At 40.0% G+C, this 27,416-nt stretch overlaps 1 protein-coding gene across 1 annotated transcript in view; it reads right to left on the minus strand.

The window, feature by feature from the left end:
• LOC124119420 (SCY1-like protein 2) overlaps positions 1–27,416 on the minus strand; it is a 328,929-nt gene that overhangs the window by 139,867 nt on the left and 161,646 nt on the right. The window contains exon 8 of the mRNA XM_048399279.1: positions 20,369–20,485. Coding sequence (XP_048255236.1) covers positions 20,369–20,485 — 117 coding nt within the window. The remainder of the gene's footprint in view (positions 1–20,368; positions 20,486–27,416) is intronic.

Genomic DNA, 27,416 nt, shown 5'->3' on the forward strand with positions numbered 1-27,416 from the left:
TACAGCATCTGGCTTATCAAAATCAGAACCTTGACATATTAATTTGATTTGGTTTAAATTTAATTGTTTTTAGATTTCAAGAGATTGCCTTAACCTGTAGCTAATGTTTTTCTTTACTCCAGCTACTGTATCTGTTTTACAATCGTGAATAGAAAAGTTTGTTGCCTAATAGTTATTGCAAATGAGGATTCAACACATGTATGAAGAATATCATCTCTTGGAACATAACACCAAGTTACATACATCAGTATGTGTTTTCGAAAAGTCAACTAGAAAAATTGACAGGGGTGAGAGAAACTGGAAAATGAAAATTCAGAAATCTAAAAAATGAGCTGTGATGAAGTACACTACTCAAAGTTTGCTACCAGGTCAAGTTTTTATGACATAAAAAAATCACCCAACAAATAAAGATTGAAATATCCTGGTACACAATGATTGGGTAATCCCCACAGAATCGCAATTTCATTATGAATGGACAGAGGCATGCACAAGGTGCTTGAAAACCTGTGTTTAGATGTATTGTGACAGAATCGTTGCTCATCATTATCAGAGATAACAACAGCATTTAACAGCGTTCCACAACACAGCGGAAGGACAGGTTTCTCCTGACTGCAGTAAGACGGCATCACTTGTTGACTGTCACCACTCAGCAAAATGACCAGCAGAATGCCAGTTGCATTAACATTTCTACTCAAACAGTCCATAATCATCTCAGTGAGGCTGGTCTCCATTCAAGGAGGCTAGGGCAAGCATTTGCATCCCACTGACCCAACATCACAGGTAGGATTGGGCTGAAGATCACGTCGATTGGACAGGACCGGGACTGGGCTCAAGTACTTTTCATTAATAAATCGAAATATTGTCTTGACTTCACAGATAATTGTGCCCGAGTGTGGTATAGACGAGGAGGAATATTTCATGATTCCAACACATCCGACTATGACCGCTATGAAGGTGGCTCAATCATGATATGGGGTTGGATCAGTGGAGATTGAAGAACCAATCTCCATGTCCCACAGCAGGGCATGATGACAGATGTTGGCTACTGTGGAAGACATTTTGGATGTGTTCTGGAAGCCGTATGCTGGTGCAATCAGACCGGACGTCATCCTTTAGATGATAGTGCAAGTCCGTGATCGCTTCACGCTGATCACATGCATGCTACTGAAAGTTGTTTTTTTTTTAAATGAATTTGTTTTCAAAATTTTCTTACGTATCAGTTATGGTTGCATACTCTCATTTTGACGTGTGATCTGACTGATTATTGGTCACATGTTGTTTGTTGGCATTGTTTGGCACATGACAACAACCTTTATATCATTAAACATGTTTACAAGTCTTTGGCTTTTTCAACACAACTTGACATATTACCTTATAAGGTGGTAACCTTTTGCAAAGTTCGAGTAGTATACCTGCAGTGAAAGGACATGTCACCAAAGGAAATAAACAAGGATATATGAAAATCACACTTGGGAATGAATGTCCTTCATATTCAACTGTAAATGTATGGGCTGCTGAAAAATATCATGCATTAAGCTAGCTAAATACAATGGGATCACATAAATATTATCCAAATAGAATAATAGTATTATACTGAATCTAAACTGAACATGTTTAGATCAATGTTTACTTTTTCAATGTGCATATGGTTGTAAATAGATGTGTGACCCAAAGAATGCTGACCGCCAATCAAATTCTACAATCCCTGTTTGGAGTTTGCAGCACTGTCTAGCAAGGTATTTTTAAACATGCAGGGATTTACTGGTAGAAACACACTGTCAAAGTAACAATGTTTGATTGCTATTTGGTTGCGATTTAGAAAAATATTAGATTAATTCCTTTGTATATTCATAAATCTTTGTGTGCAAGACACACATAAATGAAATTCTGATGCATGTTTGGCAATTTTCATTTGTGCTTCATGCATGAGACGTGACCAATGTGTATCCTGCTCGGACCACACATAGAATCCATTTGTCAGATGTGATGCAATTCAAAATCCTGGTGAATGGCATCAAATGTACTGCCACTTGTCAGTTTGAATTTCATTAGGTGAGAATTAAGTCTATAAACAAAGCCAGGTCGATTGGGTTTTGTCCAATTGTTGGGGTTGGACATGACATGACGAGATGCCTTGCCTAATGGTACAAAATTCCTGAACGGTCAGTAAACAAATCAGGTGCCACAGTGGTCAGGCTTATCACCGTTTTAACTTAGGAGAGAAGATGTTGTCTTTGCACTCATGTCAGTTGTGATCACATTCACATTTGGGCAGTAAAAGAGACCTTTAAGTAACTCTTTCTGCAGCCTCTTCTTGTGATCAAGCAAGCCATGCTTCGATACACGTCTTCCCAAGGTATTCCAACATAAGATTCCAAAGGTGAAACAATGTGTCATAAACCAGCCACAAACCAGTTTATGTGTGCTCAAACATCCAAGGCAGGACGATTTGTCCAATCCAAGTTCCGCAGCCTTGTGAAGGGACAGCCGATGACCGTCAATGCCCCAAAGTGGCAGTGTCGTGCAGTAATCTAAATGTGACGTCACTATCTGTACAGTGACCATGGTGAACACCACTGTCTGAGAGAGGTCTGTGTTGTCCAATCCCACTAACTCGGCAAAGAACAGACCCCTCTATGAAGCCATGCGACAGGGCTGGCTACCTCGATCTGCATGCTGGTGTGGCATCTGCTCCTTCCTCAAGCTCTAAATTTCTGTGGAGAAAGCCTGAAAGTGTTTCTCAAACATGGTGAACATGTCCTGTTGACACTTCATCATGTCCTCTAACATGGCCAACTTAATCTGCAGAGTATTCTAGCAGGGAGCATCAGATATAGAAAGAGACCTGGATCCCTTCAGCTTCTCAGGAAGATCGCCACAGTCAATGGTCTGAGGAGACATGCTGGACACTTTCTTCTTGGCTGCCTTCTACCTCTTAGCCATAGGCCAAGGCTTCTTCATAAAGTTTTCACTAGCGAGAGATGAGCCCACAGAACATCTGGACTCCTGCGTACAGAAGGCCTGGTACTTTAAACAGGAAGTGTGAGAATACCCCGACACTTTTTTGTACCTACATGCAGAGTAGAAAGGTGGTGTAGGGAATGCAATCTTGCTCACCACCACACTACAACTACTCAACAAACTGTCAGTGAAGAACAATCTAGTAGACTAGATATAATTAAACAAAGGTTATATTTGGGATAACACTTTTTCAGTAGCTCTAGTACTTTTTGGAGTTGACCCCCTCCGGGTATTAATATATTGAACAAAAATACTATGTACATGTTCATCCAAATAAGTACAAGTTTATCTCTCTTGTCACATATAAGCAAAACGATTATACAAAATCTATCTCTATTCATATATCATGCCATGGTATTAAGAAATGAATCCTTGTAAAACATTTAACTGCTTCCACAGTGTCAAGTATTCTGTACTATGGGCCTGTGGCCTTGCAGTTATATATGAATAAACTGAATTGAAACAGAGGAGGTTGTATAACTAGCCTCTTATTTCTAATTCAGGTGCTCATGGGGATGCAGTGGTGTGCCCTTAATCCCTACTTTCACAGTAACAACAGCCTGATTAGTACCATCGGCATTGGAATGAATGCTATCAATGTTGCTGGCTGCAATCAGATGTATCCATGCTGCCAATAACGGCAACATTGTCAATGAGAAAGTGTGAATCACTTGAATAAGAGTGTTCATCTGTCACAACCTCACTGACTCTTGCTGAGTGACACACAATCTTGAAATGATTCTACTTTCCACAACTGTCGCATTTTCTACCTTTGACAGGACATGGTTCATGCTTAGAATGTGATCTACCACAGTTTCTACACTGACTATGTATCTACCATCACTGTTTGATGATGTCCTATTAAGTGTGTTGTAAGCTTTTACAGGCAGTGATTTCTGCAGGGTGCCATGATACTTTCTGTGTCGATGGGAATTATCACTGGCTGAAACTGTATGCACTTTGTTTTAAGCTGTTCCTGAGAATAATCCAAACTTTGTCCCATTGGAATTGCCTTCTTGAATGAATGTTAATGTTTGCTGCTGTCCTTTTGTGTCCATTCATATGCTCTCAGTTTTCCTGAGGCGTCTGTTCTTACATACACCCCTGTTCTCAGGAAAAGTGCCTGAGACACCCCTAATCAAAATCAACCAATCAATAGATGTACTTGATGCGTTAATAACCAGTGGATCTTCCTGTTGAAATGAGACGAGTGCAATGTTGAGATCTACTGTCCTTTAGGATATCCCAAAATTTATTTAATACAATGAGTAACCAAATTCTATTCCAAACTAATCAATAGTGATGGAAGACTTCCATGAGACTGCAGTACGCATGCACAGGTCAGTCTTTTAAAGTGTAACCCATAAAGCAGTAGGGGTGGGTGAAGTGAAGGGCACATAATCTTTCCATTACTTTTTATTGACTTATAATATCCTACTCAAACTTCAACTTACTGGTAAGTCTGATTTAACTTATTAATTCTATCATTCACACATGGGATCTCGTGATTCTGTGAGACTTCAAAGAGGCTTTCACTAACACCAACATTTAAAAAAACCAAAAATCTGCTAACCCAATAACACTTTATCATGTTTAGTGATCCAAAATTGTTTTATCAAATGTGTTGTGTTTCAACAGTTCCCACTAATGATACACAGCAAATGTCCTCTCTAGGACCAGTCTGCTTTGTTTTGAATGTTCTGAATTGTAACGGCAACTGCGAAGCTGCAGACACTGCTACAACCCTCATTTTACGTGGCTTAAACTTACTGGTATCTATTCCAGCCTGTTGTACTAAACAGTTCTAGTTCAACGATCAATAGTGTCTCTAGATGCTCTTGAATGAGGCTTAATGTAGGTGAAGAGTAACTAGGTCCCAGACCCCTCAAACTGCTTGTGTGGAGAATGTACTCCTTGAGAACAGAGATAATCTCTTATCTGGAGCAAAGATTGAATTATGGAATAATTCATTCTTTTTAAATTCTGACGTAACATGCTTTTGCCCCAGCTGGCCTTTGGCTGCTCCACAGACAATGGTCATCACATGGCATTAATATCCATTGTCAACTTCCTCACACGACTTTAATATCCAATCAGCTGGCTGGTAATTATTCCCCATATTGCACCATCATGTCATTGTCAACATCCAATCAGCTGGCTTGTGACTATCTTCCACATATCACGAAAAATCATTGTGCTGGCAACAGTATACCAGTGTAGATGCGCAGGTTCAAAAGTTTTTAAAATTCTCAGACATGACATGTTAGAAAATGTGTAGAATGCAAAATAAGTCCGAAGCAGGAAGAAATAAAAGACAAACAAATCCCCATGAAGACACAGCATTGGTAGGTGATATGATCCTGGAAGACGATGGACAATTTACAAAGTTCTTGGATGAATATCAACTGTCCATTTTTCATTGACGAACTAGTGCAGCTCGGTTTTCAACGTTGCTTGCACTAAGAGAGCTGACCCCCTCTCTCACAGATGAACATCTTGCAGAGAGCATGTCACTCGCTCAGATACTTCTTTTGAAGCGTGCTGTCATTGAACTTGCTAACAACGAGATAGCTCAGTCAGTTACACTGAATGTAGACAAACGAGTTTAACAGACCCACACAGACCAATATGAAATTTGTGAACCTGTGCACAAAAAACAAGATGGCAGCCACCATGAGGCTATATCGGCTTCAGATATCGCAAAGCTCTTGCAACTCTTGCAACCCATTCCTCTCAGAAACCCAGAGTAAGTTGACAACGGGTAAATACTGTGATATTTGTGATTTTGTATCGCCCCCTCATCATGACAATAACAATGATGATGCACTTGATACATCACTGACAGGAAAATGCAAATTCTGCATGAGATGACTGCATTACACAGATGCAGTATATAGGAGCTAGCATATAGGCATCCTGAAGATGGCATCAGAGGATAATGCTTCATGACAAAAGATACTAGATACCAGGGCTACTTGATAAACATGTCTACGCTGTACCAGTCATTCACCAGAAATTCAGGACTGCAGTATGACAAACAGTACAGAAGACAAATAGCAAAGTGAATTGCAATTCAAATGGGGTACGGACAACTCGTACATGATGCACGACTGGAAGCCCAACCCATACAGTTTAAACACATGGGGACGATATCCGGGGGATATACCAGATGCACCATGCTCCAGTGTAAGTTAGCACATCATTACATCCTCTGTACAGGCACACATATGTAGGAGACAAGAAGCCAGCCCCTAACAGACTACTGACCACCCAATTTGACCAAATTGATCAACAAAGATCACACCAATCCTGAAAAGAGGGGTACCCATTTTTAGAAATGCCACAGGACAATAGACCTCTAAGCGAACTGGTGGTTAATCTCCCCTCCTGGGAATGTTATTTAGAGGATGATTTGGACCAAGGCAAGGTTTGGACATCATAGATGATGCAGACAATATATATTATGCAGACGTAGAAGTAGACAACAATCAATTGTAATAGGCGCCCTCTAAACCCTGTAAAAGGCACCCAGTGACAGTAGAACTATAAAAATAGTTGACAAAAGGTCTGATGTTTTACTGCGGTGCTTTGCGTTGTGTTCTCTTCTCCATGTGAAGTATTCTTATGTCTTTATGTTCTAGGAGGCTCCTGACCGGGTTACCAATTCTAATTATAGGTAAGACACAAAGAGTGAAGTTGGATTTAAAGTTTATTTAACAGAGAAAAAAACAACAACAAAAAACAACAGGGGCAAAATCCTTCTCCACCTATCTATAACCTACGTGATTTTCCCCCTTCCCTTCCTACGTAAACCAATTTAATCCTCTTACTTAAACTTGTTCTTTTAACCACCCCTCTAACTTAACTCCTAAAAGGAAAACGTCTATAAACGTGATGACTTTGGTAGCTACAAGAAACACTCGGCTTTCCGGGGAAAGGGTGTATTCTCTTATTACATGTAAATACACTCAGTCAAGCACTCAGTCAGTCAGCAGCCATGTGGTCTGCTAGTGCACAACACACACACTTCCGGCACTGTTACACGTGCGCACTAATTTATCTAGATACATCGTATGGATAGCGAGTAACTGGTAATAGGTTACTAAAACGCTACATTCCTCCCCTTTTAGTTAACAACTTGTTGTTTGAGCAATTAATGAACAACGTTACTAACTCATCAGTCACTGAGAAAGAAATAGTGATCAACTCAAAGAGTTCAATGGAAATCTTCCCATAAAGTTCACTGAAGTATTCTTGAACACTGAAATTCACAAACTTATTGTTCATTCACTTGGTTTCTGAAATAAATGAAATGAGCATGCACCTTAAAGTTCAATCTCCTGAAAAAGAACACTCAACAATGAAATACAGTAGTTTACAGATTTAGTCTATCTGGAGCTTGACGTTCACAAGTCGATCTTCTCAACTCAACAGATGAGGACAGTTCTGGACTAGTGTCACATGTAGGTAACCTGGTACGCGGAAATGGCGTGTCTGCGGGTGATACTGGTACAGAACTAGGCTCTGTGACCTCTGGTGAGAAAGTAATGGCAGACTTCGACACTTCACTTTCTTCCAACAATTCTGGGGATTCTGGTTTCACAGCATCGGGGTCCATATAACGCTTGATGAGGTGATCTACATGTCGCTTCACAATTTTGTTATTTTCCAAGCTGACTTTGAAGGAGATAGGACCTGTAGGACCTGGTTTATACACAATACTGAGATAGGACCTGTACACCTGTACCATTCAGGCTTATCAAGAAAGTTCCTGACGTAAACAAGATCACTGACAGCGAACTCCCGTGACTTTGTATGTCTATTGTGGTAGTTTGCCTGCTTCTCTTGTTTATGTTGAACTTTAATACTGATGTCAGGGTGAAGCAAGTCAAGATGGGAATGTGGACGTCTTCCCAATAGTAACTGCGCTGGAGATGACCCAGTCGTAGTCTGCGGAGTGTTACGATACCTGAACAGGAATCTTGACACCCTGGTGTCGATTGAACCGCCGCTGAGCTTGATAAATCCCTGTTTGAACGTCTGGACACTCCTCTCTGCCAGTCCATTGGACGCTGGATGGTAAGGGGATGTACAGATGTGTTGAATACCATTTCTCTTGATGAATAAAGCAAATTCATCACTTGTGAAACATGTCCCATTATCAGACACTATTGTCTCAGGTAGACCATGAATGGAAAATGTTCTCCGAAGACACTCGAGAGTGGCACTCGTAGTTGCACTGTTGACAGGGAAAACATCCATTAACTTAGAGTGAGAGTCTACGATGATGAGGAACATTTTACCTTGTAAGGGACCTGCATAATCAATGTGCAGACGTGACCATGGTTTGGACGGCCAGTCCCACGTATGTAACTTTGCTTCGCAGGGTGAAGAACGACTCTCCTGACATATGGAACAAGTCTTGACCTTGTTCCTCAGCTCTGAATCAATGCACAGCCACCATACAAGACCTCTAGCAATAGCTTTCATCCTCGCTATTCCAGGGTGAGCTTCATGCAACACATCTACACACTGTTTCCTACCCTGAGGTGGAACCAGTACTCTGTTACCCCACAGAATCACACCATCCTGAACACTTAGCTCAGTTTTCTTCTGAATATATGGCTTAAGCTCTGGATCTGGCTTCATATTTTCTGGAAAACCATATTCCACTAACTTCTTCACTCTAGCTAACAAGGGATCCTTCCTTGTCCAAAACTGAATTTGTCACACATTCACTGGGAATTCTGCCATGTTCTCCAGGCGCATTATTGTGTCTCCTGGAACAGGCGGCACAGACACAGAGGTTTGCAGAGGCAATCTGCTCATACAATCTGCATTTGCTAACTTGGAGCCTGGTTTATACACAATACTGTAATCATACGCTGCCAACATCAAAGCCCATCTCTGGAATCTAGCTGACGCCATCACTGGAATGCCTTTCTTGCATCAAGTAGACCCATGAGGGGTTTGTGATCTGATGACAGCTGAAATTTCCCTCCGATCAAATACTGGTGGAATTTCTTTATGCCAAACACTATTGCCACTGCTTCTTTATCAAGCTGTAAATAGTTCTTTTCTGCAGGTGACAAGGAACGTGACGAAAACGCCACAGGCTTCTCAGTACCATCTGACATAAAGTGTGACAGGACGGCACCTACTCCATATGGAGAAGCATCAGCTGCTAAGTTGAGAGCAAGGTCTGGATTGTAGTGAGTCAAGACCTTACATGAAGACAAGTGAGATTTCACCTTCAGAAATACTGTATCATGCTTCTTGGTCCATGACCATGGAGCATCCTTTTGTAGTAACCCATGTAGTGGCACTAACGTCTTGGAGAGATTTGGCAGGAATCTCTGGTAGTACTGTACCATCCCAAGGAATGACTTGAACTCTGTCACATTCTGAGGAGCTGGTGCGGACACAATAGCGTTGACCTTCTCCTCTAATGGATGCAGTCCCTGTGCGTCAATCCAGTGTCCCAGGTAAGTGACTGAGTCTTTCTTGATGTGACATTTTGAATTGTTTAGACGCAACCCTGCTTTCTGCAATCTGTCAAGGACTTCATCCAGATTCTTGTTGTGTTCTGCATCTTCAACACCCGTGACGAGAATATCATCGAGGTAGACGCACACATGTGGCAAGTCGTGGCAAGACATTCAATTGTCCGCTGGAAGATCGCAGGAGCTGCCAACACCCCAAAAGGTAATCGTTGGTATTCGTATAGACCTTTATGGGTGTTAATTGTGTTTCTTGGAATCATCGTCCAACACTGGCTGCTGGTAGGCATTACTCAAGTCCAATTTCGTAAACTTGTGACCACCTGAGAGTGATGCAAATAAGTCCTCAATCCTGGGTATTGGGTAACAATCTGGTTTAGCTACCTGGTTGACTGTTAGTTTGTAATCTCCACATATGCGCACTGAAGACTGATCCGACTTCAACACTGGTACGATGGGTGCTGCCCACTCTGAGTACTGCACTGGTTTTATGACACCCTGCTGTTCTAATCATTCAAGTTCATTTTCAACCTTGTCCCTCAAGGCATAGGCCATGTTCCTGTGCTTGTAGAAGCGTGGTTGTGAAGGAATAGATATGTTAATCTTCACTTTTGTATCTTTCAACTCACCAAGTTTCTCCTTGAAGACATCTGAATGAGAGTTAAGGATACTTTGCACATCATCACAATCAACTCTGAGGATTGTTCCCCAGTCTAGACAAACATGTCGCAGCCAGTCGCAACCAAAGAGATTAGCTCTCCTCCCTTTCACTGCAATCACTGGCAGTTCTGCTGTCTGTTTGCCGTAGTTCACTTTCACTGAGCAAGAACCAAGCAGAGGTATCTTCTCACCTAGGTAAGTACGTAACAAGGTATGAGGAGGTCCTAGTTTGGGTGGATCTTTCCCTAATGATCTGTAAGTGTCCTCATTAATCACTGAAAATGTTGCACCTGTATCCAGCTCCATGCTTAATGGCTGACCATTAAGTGCTAAATCAACAAACATTGGTGGTTCCTTCTCTCTCCTCCCAACAAAAGGTGTAGAGCAAGTCTCCATCTTGTAAATGTCATATACTTCACTTTCAACATCATTGTTGTTATCAGGAGTGACCTGATTTGTCGCTGAACGCTTGTGCTGACCCCGACTTCGACCTTGACCTCTAGATCGATACGAGCCACGTCCACAACGAGAACCTTTACTATTCTGTGACTGACGACATACCTTCCCAATGTGGCCAATCTTACCACAATTGTAACACTTCGAATTACAAAAAATGACAGTCCGGAGATTTGTGATTTCGTAAACCACATCTGTCACATGGCGGGTAGACAGGAGCATGTTGAGATGATGACATCTTGTGCATGTTACCCCCTGTAGCTGCTGAAACACTTGAAGCACCAACTTTAATATCTTCTACATTCTTTGCTGCCAATTCCATTTACTGTGCTAGTGTATAAGCCTTATTGTAATCAAGAGCTTTCTCTGCTAATAATCTCCTCTGTATTGCATCATTATTAATGCCACAAACTAGTCTGTCTCTAAGTGAATCATCAAGAGTAGTACCAAAGTCACATGTACAAGTTTGCCAATTTGCCCAACTCGGGGGCATACGCTGCAACACTCTCTAGCTACAACAAACACTCGGCTTTCCGGGGAAAGGGTGCATTCTCTTATAACATGTAAATACACTCAGTCAAGCACTCAGTCAGCCGGCAGCCATGTGGTCTGCTAGCGCACAACACACACACTTCCGGCACTGTTACATGTGCGCACTCATTTATCTAGATACATCGTTATACTGGCTATATGTTACTAAAACGCTACAATAAAACAAACCTATTCAATGCTGCTCTATTTTTCCCCCACCCATACCTCCTAATCTAAAATCCCAACGTACGGTATAATAAATAATAAATGGTTTTGATTCAGGGCGCAGGAGCCGACTGTACCTTACCAGATACTGGTGAGCGATGACTGACGATTCCCTACCCAGGGTAGGCTAATAAAGCCAACATGCGGACCATGTGACCAGGAAAACGGACACAACCAATGAACACGCTCCTTACATCTGGGCTCTCCCAATAATGGCTTCCGCCTAGCCGAGCATGCAAGAAGCGTGGCATCATCACATCTTCCCAGCCACTACGCCCGCGTGGGCATAAGCTTCTACAACAAAGACTACAAAGATAGGGACTACGTCAACCGTTCAACTCCCCCATAAACTAACCCACCCTCTTCTAATCAATCAATAGAGGTTGCATCAATGTCCTCAGCCCCCTTTATATGGCTTAAGTGGTTTTGAAGTCAGCATATAGGACTGTCGCTGTCAAACCCACACACCCAGCTCTCAATGAACTTTCATCAACTGGTTTTTCAAATCAACTGCAGCAAAGTCAAGGGACCCACACAAAGTTCAAGGAACCAAATCACAGATGTAGACAATCTGGTATAAATCAGGACCTCAGATGGTGGATTGTGTTCCTTTCAAATAGTGAGAACAGATGCCTTATTTGGGATGATAGGCCAACCATTCAAATCGTCAAGAACACTTGTTTGGGTTGAGCTTTCTGCCAAGGCGGCAACTGGCTATATCAGGACTTGAAGTCGGATTTACCAGATCTTGTGGCACAGCACATAAATATGGCAGCTGTTCATGTTCCAACTTTTCAGCTTCTGTCACTGAAACCTTTTCAATTTTCAAACCTTCTATCTCTAAGGTATGAACATCAGAAAGAATTTGCTTCCAATGGTCAATACAAAAAGTGGTTTTCCAGTTATACCATTTGTTATACCGGTACATGTCCCATGATCTTGGGCAGTAGAATTGGGTACACAGGCTACCTTGTTCCTCCCCTCCCCCTTTTTTCTCTGGATGTTTGGGTTCTCTGCCTTGCAAACAATCATCATAGTGACCATATCTGTGAATGCCCTAGGATGAAATCAGGCTCTGAAGGACCTCTCCAATATGGATGTCTTCTGTTTACATGCTCTCTTTGATGATTAAAGAATGAAATGTCTTTCCAGCCCCATGACACAGCCGGCATGATTATCGTCTCTGTATGGAGCAAGTGCAGTCGAATGAGTTCTCTCTGACTAATGATTGTTTCCACACTCGCATGAGCACACGATGACAAGGCATCACCTATTATACTTCTGATAACTCCTGAAAGATCTGTCCTGGTTTTGGTTTCAAACTCTCAGTCACTGCATCTTTCACTTTTTCAAATTATAGCCCACAGATTATGTTGCAGGCTGCAATAAGTCCCACAACAGTTCCTTCACAGCTTGAGCATTAAGGATTTTGCAGTTTTCAAGCCTGTAATAAATCCTCCAATTTTCCTTTCAGGAATTTCTCACGGTGTTTATTTTCAAACATGTCTGTCACCAATTCTGCTAGTTTGGTTGAAACTGGTTGTCACATAAGTCAAAATTGTCCCCTATTCTTTGATCAAACTCATCTACTTGATCACCAGTATGTTAGCCTGAGAAGATTATGCCACTACCATGTGCCATCTTATAGACACCACCATCTTGAATCAAATCTTGCAAGCCATTTGTGAGACAACACAAGATATTTTCTCATGGTTTTATTTTTGGGGGGAACATGGGATAAAATCCTCATCAACTCTCCTTGTATCCTTCATTCGGATCAAATTATCCTCCATAGAGATATGCTCCTCAAAACAAGCTTGCTTATCTTTAAATCCTGATGTCCTATCACCGATGACCATAGTCAAATTTTCCTTTCAGCAAAGGGAAAACATTCTTTTCTGAAGAGAAATTATGTTATTCTTGACTAAATCAGTGCCAGGTGACTTCCCTCATTTATCAAGTTGTTCTTATTTGAGAGGGATGGAAATTAACCAAGAACGATTGATAGGCTGTATAGGGATAACATATAGCGATACCCCCCCCCCCAAAATGTTTGAAATTCTACTAGCTTTTAGGATACCGGCACCTTTAAAATAAACAAAAAATGTTCGAACTCGCAGGCTCGTGCTAATTTCTATCCCTGTTTGGCAGGGTCCACCATACACCCATACATCTCACGGTGAGCAATCACCCTTCAATTTCATTTAAAAGAAACAGATATGAAGCTGTTTAATTTTCTGTACAAATAATTATATCTGTTCCAGAGGTATGTATCTGTAATTAAACAGATTCCTGTATGTGTGTTGGAAAAATATGTCAATTCCAACAAACTGACAACTTTCCCTGAGGTTGCTGCTGACCTCAAGTGTGTCAAATATTTCACTGATCTGTGCATGCATGTTGCAAGGACGTTTCACAGAATCACATGATCATGTGCTTGACTGATAAAATATGGAGCTCCTACAGAAACATGTTTTTATTACTACAGGACATTAGGTGGCTCGATCTGTGTCATTACATTAAGTAACAAAAAAGGATATTGTGAATGATTTATTCTTAATTTGCACTGTTCTAATGTCCAGCTTGCTTGATCCTCACCTCTGTAGTATTTCTGTTTCATGTTGAGTTCTATGGTTCTGTACACTACTGTCACCTCAGAATAACTGGATCACTGGACACTTTCATTTTATTCCATGACTTAGTACGTTTAACATTACTGCATGACATGACAATCCAGAAGCAGATCCAAATTGCTAGTCCTTATTCACTGACAAAAGTGGGTGCTTCATTACTTCTTTGTAATATCCTGGTAACTTTATATGATATGGCTATGGTAACAGCAGTTCTTGCAATCAATTATCCAACTTTTATCAATGTAATTCCCCTCAACTGAAAACAGCCAACTTATGAGAGGTCATGCACCAGACTACTTTTTCTGAATAATACCATTATACCATAAAAACACGGAGTGCACTGTATACATTTAGTGCTGTACAATGCTGAAACACTTTGCTGCCAGCAGCACTGAGCAGTATGAGTCGATGAGATGCTTTGCATTGCTGAGTAGGAAATAAAAATGGACATTGATTTGTCATTACTGGTCTTGCCAGAGCTAGCAAGTTGCCAGGGTTTAGAAAGGCCTGTTCTGAGGCATTTAATACTAGTCATACAGTGCTCTAGATAATATACTCTTCAAAAAAAGAAACTTGACACTGACTTTCAAAATGTAATATAATGCGATTGTTTCAAAATAGGACACAGAAACCATAATTGAAACACTGTTTGAAGATCAATGTACACAATGTTCAAAACATTAATCGTGTCACCTAGACAGACACACGTACACGATACAGTTAATGTCACAAGGTACAGAAAATGTCAGTATCGGTTGTGCTAACCACGTGCATAAATCACCACTTGACACCGACGACCCATAGATGCAATCAAATTGTCAATACATGCTGTTGGATGTGCTACCATTCATGCTGTAGTGCATCAAGAAGCGCCGGAAGTGTTTTGGGCGGTGGATTCCTTCTGCGAATGCGTTGATCCAACTCGTCCCACAGATGCTCAATGGGGACAAATCTGGTGACCGGGCTGGCCAAGGTAATGTCTGGATGTTGTTGTGCTGGAGGAAGTCCTGACAAACACGTGCAATATGCGGTCGAGCGTTGTCCTACTGGAACTGTCCGCCATGAACGTTGACGTGAGGAAGAACGTAAGGCTGTAGGATCAAGTCACTGTAACGCACACCTGTCAATGCACCTGCCACATGCACGAGAGGCATCCTACCACCGTGATGAATTCCGGCCCATACCATGACACTCCCGCCGCCAAATGGGGCAACCTGCTGCACACAGTTGGGGGCGTAACATTCACCCCGACGTCTGTAGACACGTGCGCGCCCATCAGCACATTTGAGTAGGAAACGGGACTCGCCAGTAAACAGTACATTTCTCCACCTTGCACGTGCCCATCTAACCCTCTGTTGGCACCAAAGCAGACGGTCCGCCAGATGACGTGGGGTCAATAAATGACGTCGAACAGGTCTTCGTGCAAAAAGTCCAGCCTCCCTCAGTCTGTTGCGTACTGTTTGATCTGATATTCTGCGTAGCCCAGGGATCTGTGTGGTTGTAGACGTGGCTGTTGTAGTGCGGTCTCGGAGGTGTCGCAGCCGGATGTATCAATCTTGTGCTTGGGTTGAAACCCTTGGTCTTCCTGACCTTGGTCTGTCGTCAACTCTTGTTGGTGTTGTTGTATCGGGTCCACAGTGTGGAGATTGTCTATCTGGATACGCCAAAGTGCCTGGCCACTTCTTGCGAGTTGCTCCAGCTTGTAATCTCCCAATGGCGTTGTTCCGTTGAGCTGGATTCAGTCTTGGCATTCTGTCACCGCCTCTACTGCCGTTATAAGACTGTATGAACAGCCGTTGATGTGGATTTTTATACCCATTTAGCAGGGGAGCCTGCATGCCTAAATGCAGGATCCTGTGCTGCACATTTTTTACAGGCGGTTGCGTTTGGATGAAGCTGTAAAATTGATCCCCAAACGCTACATTTATGTGCTTTGCATGTGTTTTCGCAAATTATAGACACAACATCTTTCTGTTTGACTTATTTGGTTTTCATTTAATGTAATTATTTTAGATATTTGGCAAAAAGTGGTTTTACATCTATGTCAAGTTTCTTTTTTTGAAGAGTATATTATTTACCTTACCTTAACTTAACATACTAGTCAGATTGTTTAAGGAGTGGACAATTATTTTTCATGTCGCACGCTCACAGGCGGGGTACAAATTTCAAGTTGACACATCTCACATTCAAAACACATCTCAAGTAACATGCTTATCTTAGATAAGTATCGATGAGTTTCTGAAAAGAAGCAATGTTTAATCGAAATGCATTGGGTAGAGGGACATAACTTAGTTCATTTGCATCGTCTGCTGCAATTTTTGCTTTCTAAGTGAAACTGTGGTAACATATTCTGACCTGTATGATAGAATGTCCGTAAGACAAAATTGCTGTCAACTGATCCGTCAGGGAATATTGGTATTGTAAACGTGAGATGAGTCATAAAAGTTTTATCATAAAAGACTAGCATAAAGGGTCTCTGAAAGCTGCTTAACGAAAGTAAGACTTTACTCTTTATCATATCCATGAATAGGGGTAATGAAACCAAAGCAGGACCAAATGTACACGTTTCCCTCCAGACAAACCAAGCCGGCACAACGATGTCATGCTTCAACGTTGAATTGACATGGAATTTTGTTTGGATTTGAAAATTGTAATGATGTTGAAATGTCGACGTTGAATCAGTATCAGATATCTAAGATGAAACTATGTTGTGCTTAAACATTGAAATGACACTGATTTTTGGTTGGATTTGAAGGTTGAAATGTTGACGTTGAATCAACATCAGATATCAAAATACAACAGAAACGATTGTCTGAACAAATGACAATATTTTTTAATACTGCTTGAAAAGAAATTACAACCTTTGAGTAGCACTATAAGATGAAAAAATGCAATGTAAAACTCCAAGCCAAAGTGTCCCTCAATTAATTAAGTGCAATCCATGTCACAGTCATATTAAGGAAAACATCTGTGAGCACCATCCTCAAAGCCTGTAGTCTTTGGCGCAGTCTCCAGATGTCAAGTATCGAATGTAAGAACTGAGCACATCATCTTGCCACAACATGAAGTATACAGCATAAAGGCTACATTATCTTCCATGATTCATCAAACATCTGCTCTCCTCATCCTGCCTGTCGACTAACTGAAGAGAGAAACAAAAAAAAACTATCAACACATAAAGATAACCATGATGATTACTTAACCGAAGTTAAAGAATATAATTATTATCAACATTTATCATGGCAATACAGCAAAACATAACTGAATGCAGGACGACAGTCAAGGACACTGAGTCCCATATCGCACTAAGCTGGAATCTGATTTGAATGGATAATTTTCTCTTCCCTGTGTCCCACACACTACCAAAATGATCGATATAATTTCTATATTCTTTATTTATTGAACATGCTCTTTGTACTTGTTGAAAATCATGCCATGCAATGTGTGTTTACATGAATCATTTTCAGAATTTCCTCTGGTAACACCAAAGACAAAACAGTTACACCAAAGACGATGCGTAACATCCAAGGACATTACCATAACTCACAGCAACTTTTCTATTACTTCACAATAATCTGTCAGTAGGAAATGATGCACTATAGTTGGTGTTGCATATATGCAATGGCATCAGACATTTGGTTTCACAACGTTTTCTTTGAAGTTACTACTGCTGTTTTGTGGTAACACTGAGGACCTATTAAGTAACACCAAAGACATTTAGTGATTATAAATTAAGTGTTAATCAAGAGTTGTAATTACACTGGCATAAGACATGTTTTACCCATCAACATAAACTTCAAAGTTTTTACTTGCTGACTTGCGGAAACACCAAGAACACATTAAGACATTTAGCTTCATCTAACCCTATGTTAGAATGTTGTAGTAACAATTCAAATTTAAGTGTTATGATTAAAGCATTGTAATTCCAATGGCACAAGACATGTTTAGCCATTGCCCATTCAAAGTAAATAATTGCTGACATTTTGTACTGATTCAGGTAACACCAAGCACAGCGCACAGATCATAAATCAGGTGAAGTTAAGCAAAGTCAGTCTCAGAGAGTAGTTGGATGGGTGACCATGTTAAGCCCCTCCTGAGAGTTTCTAGGGCTTCGGTCCTGCCCCACACTAAAGCACATGTACCACATGTGTTTCCTTATACCACTACTACAGGTATATAAATCTGGCTCCAGTGGAAGTGGTCCAGAACCATCATTACCTATACTACTAGTGACTTTGTTCGAAATGTGTCTCTGTTCACCCAGCTTTGAGTGGGTACCCGGTAGGATGAGATGGTAATGTGGCTGTTACTCTTCTAGGGCCTCACAGGCAGCTTGGGTTGTAATAATAGTGTATGGTTAAGAGCACCCACTTGGTGAATGGAATCTGGCGCATATAAATGCACTTATTATTAAATACAAAGTTTCATTCAACATTCAACATACAGTAGCCGACAACATTCATAACAAATGCATTTAATTCTTCCAGTATGCATGTAAGGATGTTTTGTTACACCAAAAACATGGAACTTTCATTTGGTTATTCTTGGTGTTACCTTTTTCCAGTTTGAATAACTTTTTGTTCAATAGACTAAAAAAATTGTGACTATATATCACTCCACCACAAGCAAATAAACCACTGACAAGGCAAATGTTTGATGATATATTTTAATTTGGTTCTCCACTGAAATTTTGGGGATAAATGTTAAGGGCTATCTAAAATTTTATGAAAGATAGAGATTACTGACATAAACAGGCTACATATTTTGACAATGACCCTTATGCAAACTACGCTAAATAAACCATCAAGTTGTAATGCATTCAATCTAAACGGTATAGGCATCTTGTTACAAAACAAATTTATCTAATATTACTTACTGTCACTTGATCTGATTCTCCTTTTCCTCACGTATCCTTTGTTTGGAAAGAGAATAGCGTGCTCACACAGTGCGCATGTCTTTTTCATTCGTCATCACTCGGACGTTCCAAGGTGGAATTATCCGAAAATCACAATGCCCAAATATGCACCGCTAATGTTCAGGGTAAATGCAAGATGTCTTGTTATGTAAAAGAATTTATTCAAAATCAATATTAACTCCTGTGGTTAAGAAAAGTATTCAATATAGATAAATATATATAGATATATTGATTAGCATCTTGAAACGGTGTATGTATTTAAATATAGAATATGAAGGAAATGCTTAAATCATTATCCTTTGGACAAAACATTAAAATGTCACAATGTCATGTGCCTCCTGGGAAACTGACCACATTTGCATAGAGAGGATTTCACATTTCATATTTGACTTGGATGCTTGTCCGCTAGTTGCATGTTGTTTTCTTCAGTGACTGAGCCAAAAGTCAGGACCCTCATTTGTGTTCCTGGTAGGGCTGGGGCGAGTCCTACCTAGTACCCACCCAACCCGAGTACCCGAGTTACCTGTCCCAGCCTGAGTTGCTGGTGCAGAGTGCAGAAATCTGTACATCACATGAACCAATGGTAGCCATTACATTCTGCCTGTTTTGAGACCCACTCAATTCACCAAAAGAGTTTACAGCTGAACCTGACATTAAAACAGGGGTTGATTTCGAACCATAGATATAACTGCAGCCAAGATGTGTCTGTGGGCTCTTTGCCATAGAATTTCATTACTGACTGTTGTTTCACCATTTCCATTTGATATCCTATTACTAGACATGATGAGAAATAGCTAGAGATTAGCATTTGCCAAAGAAATTTAAGAGAAGGATGATATTATCAAAAAATTGAAAGTTATGGACATTGTTGGAATTCAGAATGTATTTACCTACTTATAGCTGTATTGCTACAGATCCACATTTCATTATGATTGTATCTGTATCTGGTCTTCGTACGACGATATGGTCCTGCAGCAGTGTAACCCATGAATAATGACAGATGTCTACTTCCTGAAGGTCTCTATTAGGGTCCAGAAGCTAAATGAGTGAATCTGAGGGAGCTTTAATGCAGTATGGAATGGTGACTGTGAAGTGTAAGGCACAGGCACATCATTTAAGCATACAGGAGACAAACTGTTGCACAGTTTGGCTAAAATGACTTTGCAATTTCAGAGTGTGTCAGCTTTCCCTGGGGGAATGCTTAAAATTTACCAGGCTGCAGGCAGTTGTCACTGAAACCCAGCTGCCTAGGTGTGATAGTGACTAAGCATCATCTACTGGGATGAATGTGTGATTCCAACTGTTAATCAGTGGCCCCTCACTGTCAAGGGATTCTGGATGTGCAGCAGCTGGAGCAGGCCACAGGGCCATCTCTTATCCTCTGTGTAAAGATTGCATACACATAGTCATACCTCATATATACTCACTGTAGAAAAGACATGTGCAGTAGGCCTGTATCTTACATCCCTGTTTATCATCTTCTCCACAGGATCAACAAGTTGAAGCGGCATTTTATGAGCAATTATTCCAAATAAATCATGCATCTGTAAACAAACAAGAAAAACAGTTACCAGAACAAATGATATGATGAATACTTGAAACTCAATAAGATGTTAGAGACTGACCATGTAATATTCAGGGGGATCCTGGGAGTTTTGTTAGAGACAGGATATATTTCACTGCTTCATAAGCATCATATTTTTCTCTGCCAAATCACAACATTTTTTGGGTTGCTGTAAAAGCTAAGGGAAAATTTAGATTTATTTTTACACCGCCATGCACGGACGCAAGCCACACCACGCCAATGTCCACTGAGAGTATATGTTCAGCATGTTCAAATACAGCAAAATCTGACATTGTTCTTGTTCTGAAGTCATGTTGCCTTATTACAATATAAGGGTAATACCATTTTTAGGGTATTATTATTTGCCCAAAGTCTGCCATTAACTGCCAACTGACAAAGGAGTGAAATAGCCAAAGGGCTTCCACAAATGATAATGCCCATAAATTAGCATTATTGTTATAACCGCTAAAATAATAGATTTAGTACCAAGCATGATAATATCTGTAATACTATCATCATATAACATTTATACTAAGTTTTTAAAAAGTAATTAGATCCACAGCAAGTACTTTTAATTGTTATCATGGTGTAACATTTATACAAAATTTCATATGATCATAGAAGGATCCAGGATACATATTAGGATCCAGGAAAAATGCAGATACCAAATATTAGTAGTTTCAGTTATAGCTTTTTAGATAGATGCTAACCTAAGGTAACATGATCCCATCTCCCAGACATACTATTCCAATAAGACAAAAGTTATGTCTGCATAGTTTTGTAGATTGCCTTGAACTATTTTATTAAAGTAAATCTGTCATGTCATCACCTATTTTAGAATAACATTCAACAAGTACTTCAATTAGACTCATTAAAGGGGAAGTGTACACGCAAAAATCACTTTCTTTCTTTTTCTAAACAAAACGCAATTTTAGAATTAATTAGTATCTGTGTTTGAAAATATACACTCATTTTTTTCACAGTGAAAGTAGGAAGCTCACAATAGTGTGAAAATGATATGCCGTTATGAGGCCTTCGTTTTTCGAGCTAAACAGGCCTGAGTTATCCCCCTTAGATTATGACGTAATTGGTGCCAATTCAACTGGGTCCCTGTCTATTCTCAACGCAAAAGATATCAAGTACCAGTTTGCGGTAAAACAACATGGCCTACGACACACTCCGGCGCAGTAGTGACTCAGCATAACACTATGCTGGCTGGCATCTGAGACGCTAGAATCACACACCTAGACCTACACCACGTGAAGCGGCTCTAACAAAGCATGATGACGTCATAATGTTTATCAATTGGCACCAATGACGTCATATTGCAAGAGGCATAAGCCATGGTGTTTTTGTTGTGGAAATAGAACACTTGGTAAATGTGAAAAATATAAATCGTTTAATGCGAAAAATATGTTAATTAATTGTGATATTTTTATATTTTTGTCTATGACACTTCTAGGTTAACACTTTTAATGTGGAAAAAGTACAAGAAAAATAGGTTAATTTCCGTGTGAACTTGCCCTTTAAGGATTAGCCCCATACAAGCTTGTCTATTGTGATACCATAATCTCTTTCCAAGCACCCAGTAAATGGTTCATTCTCGTAACGCCGACTTTCCGAAAAAAAGTATTTGCGTTACGCTGGTCAGCATTTTTTCTTTGATGATATGTGCGTGTTATGTTAACACACAAGGTTGTTACAAGCACACAATGAATGGTGTTTTTGGATGGTGTTCAGAACACATTCTAACAGTAGAAACATATAACAGATTTATGATACATTTTTGTGAAGTTTATTCCACACATTATATTCAACACATAATATTGTATCAAAAACAGCAACATTATCAGGCAACGGTTGATACATTTAAATTTGGTACAACGAACAGAACATGATTTACATGAATCATAATATTATTTTTTTAACTTGATTAGAATGGCTGATGCAACATCGGCAGTGTGGATGATGTCGATTTCTTGCCTCTCCAGCCTCATCTTCAAATTGGCGATCTTGCGGTCGACTTCTGAGTATTTCTTCTTCTTGGGAGGTCTTTTCTGTCCTGCTTCGTACTGCACTCTGTGAATTTCTGATGACTTCTGCTCTTTGGAAAGGATGGTAATCATCTCGAAAATGTTGGGATGTGCCTTTCCCACGATCTTCTTTAGTCAACTGTGCCATCCCTCTAGGTGGTTGTTTGTACATGGCCCATCATTGTTGAAGTGGTTCCACTGGTGGATGTGGAGATCGCCCTCGATCCACTGGCTGGTCATGTAGTCTGCAAGTCTTTGACATCTTGATCGTCTGGAATGCGCTCCATTAGCTCAAGGAAGTAGTCTTCAACCTAAAAATAAAAATGCATATAAGTAATCCTGGCAGTTTAACACATTAACATGCATATTGAATATATTACACATTAACCTGCATATTGAATATATTACACATTAACCTGCATATTGAACATATTACACATTAACATGCATATTGAACATATTACACATTAACATGCATATTGAATATATTACACATTAAAATGCATATTGAATATATTACACATTAACCTGCATATTGAATTTATTACACATTAACATGCATATTGAATTTATTACACATTAACATGCATACTGAATATATTACACATTAACATGCATATTAAATTTATTACACATTAACATGCATATTGAATATATTACACATTAACCTGCATATTGAATATATTACACATTAACACGCATATTGAACATATTACACATTAACATGCATATTGAATATATTACACATTAAAATGCATATTGAATATATTACACATTAACCTGCATATTGAATTTATTACACATTAACATGCATATTGAATTTATTACACATTAACATGCATACTGAATATATTACACATTAACATGCATATTAAATTTATTACACATTAACATGCATATTGAATATATTACACATTAACATGCATATTAAATTTATTACACATTAACATGCAAATTGAATATATACTGAACCAAATTAAAAACTTCACAATCCTAAATGTTTTACATTTTGACCAGTTATCATTGTGGGCCCTTATTGTGTATTTAAACAGTAATGGCCACATCTTCAGATAACACCTGTTTTTGTGCAGGTGAATCGATCAAAATCATGTGCACAGCACTAGTGGCAAAAGTGTTTTTTCACGTAGCAACTGGTCACATGGCCATAATACCGCACGTGTTTTCAGCCATACTTGTTAGCAGTCATTAACAAAAAAAGAAAAACACAAGAAAACAAAAGTCTTTACGGCCATTTGTCATGCCATGCCTTTCAAATGTGCAACGTGAACGTGCCATCGGCATGTTGCAGACGGGAACTTCCGTAGCTGAAGTCGCAAGGACGATGGGTTGTAGTCGACGGACTGTTTATGATTTACAGACGCGTCTACAGCAAACGGTTACCACCGCTGATCGCCCTCGGCCATGTCGACCACGTGTGACATCACATGCAGAGGATCTTCAGATTGTCTTACGTCACCTCCGTAACCGATTTTTGAGGCTACATCAACCAGAAATGAACTGTTTAGGGGTAGACTGAGTGCGCAACTTGTTCGAAACCGTCTGAGAACTGCTCACCTTCAAGCACGACGGCCATACTGCGGGCCGATTCTGACTCAATTACACAGACGTCAACGTCAATTGTTGGCACAGCGACACTTACAATGGACTCAGAGGAATTGGAATCAAGTCGTATTCAGTGATGAATCCCGATTTAATCTTCAATTTGCTGATGGTAGGGCGAGGGTGTGGAGGTGCCATCATGAACGTTACGCCCAGTGTTGTGTACAGAAAGTTGACAGATTTCGAGGCGGAAGTGTCATGGTGTGGGGTGCTTTCTGTGGCAATGCACGTTCCAGGCTTCCTGTCATCCGTGGCAACCTCAACGCTGTTGCTTACCACGACCATGTACTGGCACCAGAACTTCTGCCTTTTATGGCAGCACATGGACCCGGTTTGATCTTCCAACACGACAATGCCAGACCCCACACAGCAATTTTGACAAGGAATTTCCTTCCGAATGTTGGAGTCAACGTCATGGACTGGCCGTCAAGGACTCCCAACCTCAATCCCATCGGACACGTCTGGGATGCTCTTGGCAGAAGTTTACGCACTCTCCAGAACCAACCACAGAATTTGCAAGATCTTGGCACCATTTTGCAGCAACAATGGCATCGTCTTCCCGATCATGTGTTCACAAGCATCAGAAGGTCCATGCGGAGGCGTTGTGTGGCAGTTGTCAATGCACATGGTGGCCATACACGCTACTGAACTCGTGTGCCATCAGATTTTCGTGCTTGGGACTTATGATTTAAACTGTTGATGTTATTACCGAATACCATAGGTGCTTGGAACAAATTATGGTTACCACCGTTAATAAAAATCCTTCTTTGGACATTAATGATTAAAAATTACCTTCTCTGATACATTTGTCCGTTGTATATCATATATGTGATTACTTTTAAAAATGTGAAGTTTTTAATTTGACTCAGTATATTACAGCATATTAAATATTAAATCTATTACACATTAACATGCATATTGAATATATTACACATTAACATGCATATTAAATGTATTACACATTAACATGCATATTGAATATATTACACATTAACATGCATATTGTATATATTACACATTAACATGCATATTAAATTTATTACACATTAACATGTATATTTAGTATATCAAGTTAATTGAATCTAATCTAAAGGACTGGTTACTGCTTACATTGCCAACAGGAATGAGTGGCATTATTGCACACCGCCTGACGAACGTTGTAATCTCTGGTCTGTCAGTGTAGTCTTTCTGCATGTTGCACTGTTGGTCTTCCACCAAACACTGGGCAAAGTGGAAGAAGTATCCCTTCCATTTTCATTTTCTTCTCACAAGTGTTCACCTGAACCCGAATTCAGTCCTACCATAAAGATAATCCAGATTAAAAGTTAAAATCACACACACTAATCCCATTGTTCTCTTAATCCCCAGTTAACAACCCAACTGCAACTATTCGCATTTTGCCGACCTTAATTTTGACCTCAAATGTCTAAAGGTTGGCGTAACGCGAAGACACCCAGTAAATATGTCCACAAGATTAGTGCCAGTCCAACAGGATTAAGTATTCCCCTCTGTCTAGCCATTCATTAACCATAGGCCACACTCCATTGTGTACTAACAACCAATCATGTTCCTTTTTATTGTTCTGAAGTTTAGTTAAACAGGGTTCCATGGGTTGATTTGAATATTTTGATTTAAACAATCACAGGTATTGATAATCAATTGCTTTAGTTGTTTAAAATAAGGTCATTCCAGATAGCAAAGGCCATACCTGCCGAAATTATGGCCAAGAAGTAACCCTCTGATGTGTTCCTGTAATGTGATTCAGGAAATCTTGTACAACTCAGCTTACAATAACTTCTTTGAGTGGCAATTTAGAAGTTGGAATGGTAACTAAGACAAAATTGTTATGGATGAGCAACTTCTTTATTACAATTGGGCGACGTTTCGGTGTAGATTCTATCACCGTTATCAAGCAAATGATGTACAAACTACTGACTGACTGACTGATATAGAAGATTTAACGTGCGCTTTCCGACTGCAGCGTATTTCGCACACGGGCCTGGCCAGACCATTTAGTGTATTCCGAGGAGGGTGAAAGTGGTGAGTGCAACCCAAGAGGGGGTTTTTAGGGGTTGCTTATATTGATTTTTTGAAATTTTTAAATTTGGAATAAATGCCGAGGTGGGTGGAGGAGGGAACTAAGGGAGCCGGGTGAGGTGGGTGTTTGTATGTTTATTGGATTTTGGATTGGTAGATTAATTAGTTTTTAGATGCGCTTAATTAGGTCTGTTTTGATTAGGAATACGCCTAGGGCCTTGAAGTTTTCTAGTTTATTTTGAGGGTTTAGTATTTCATCTAGAGTAGGAACCTTATTTAGATTGAGGGTGGTTTGTAATGTGGTTCTGTGTGTTTGGTAGTGGGTGCAGTGGATGAGTGCGTGTTCTGTGGTTTCGGGTTGTTTGCAGTGGGGGCAGTTTCCTGTGGTGTGTCTTTTAAGTTGTTTTAGGTGGTTATTTAGGTTCGTGTGTCCTGTTTGGAGTTTTGTAATTAATCTGTCAATTTTTTTTGAGGGGTGTAGGATTTTAGGTTTGGCTAGTGGTTTTCTGAGCACTTTTTTGATTTGGCTATTTGAGTTTTGATATTGATTATGCCATTTTTTGGTTATTTTTTGTTTGTTTACACTTTTAATTTCTGATTTTGAGATGGGTAGGTTTAGGCTTATTTCTGGTATTTTGAGAGATGATTTAGCTGCTTTATCGGCGCTTTCGTTGCTGTAAATTCCTACGTGGGCGGGGATCCACAAGAAGGTTATTTGTTTGCCTGCTTTTGTTAGGTCGTTGGAGCTTTTAAGTATTTGGTTTATTAATTTAGGTCGTTTTTTGGTATTTTTGTTTTGGAGGGCTTGTAGTCCACTAAGGGAGTCGGTGAGAATTAGGATTTTTGTGTTGTTTTTAGATTGTTGGTTATGCAGGACTGAGGCCATGCCCATAAGTTCGGCCGTGAATATAGATTGGTTGTTAGGGAGTCGGTAAGATTGTGTGGATATAACTGGTTGTGTGGTATGGACTCCGAAGCCTGTGTGGTTGGAGGTCGGGTCTGAAGATCCGTCAGTGTATATGTGACACCAATTTGGCCAATTTTCGTGTATGTATGCAAGTGTGGTGGTTTTAGCTATATTTGGGTCGGTTTGTTTATTTATTTGGTTAGCTAGCGTTGTGTCTATTTGGGGTATTTTGAGTTTAGGGGTGAAGATATTTGATTTTTTGCAGTTTTGTTTAAGATTTTGAGTTTGGTGTTCATTGAGGTAGTTAGTTATTC

The sequence above is a fragment of the Haliotis rufescens genome, unplaced genomic scaffold (genome assembly GCF_023055435.1).
Source record: "Haliotis rufescens isolate VD_foot unplaced genomic scaffold, xgHalRufe1.0.p SCAF_2, whole genome shotgun sequence".
Taxonomy (NCBI): domain Eukaryota; kingdom Metazoa; phylum Mollusca; class Gastropoda; order Lepetellida; family Haliotidae; genus Haliotis; species Haliotis rufescens.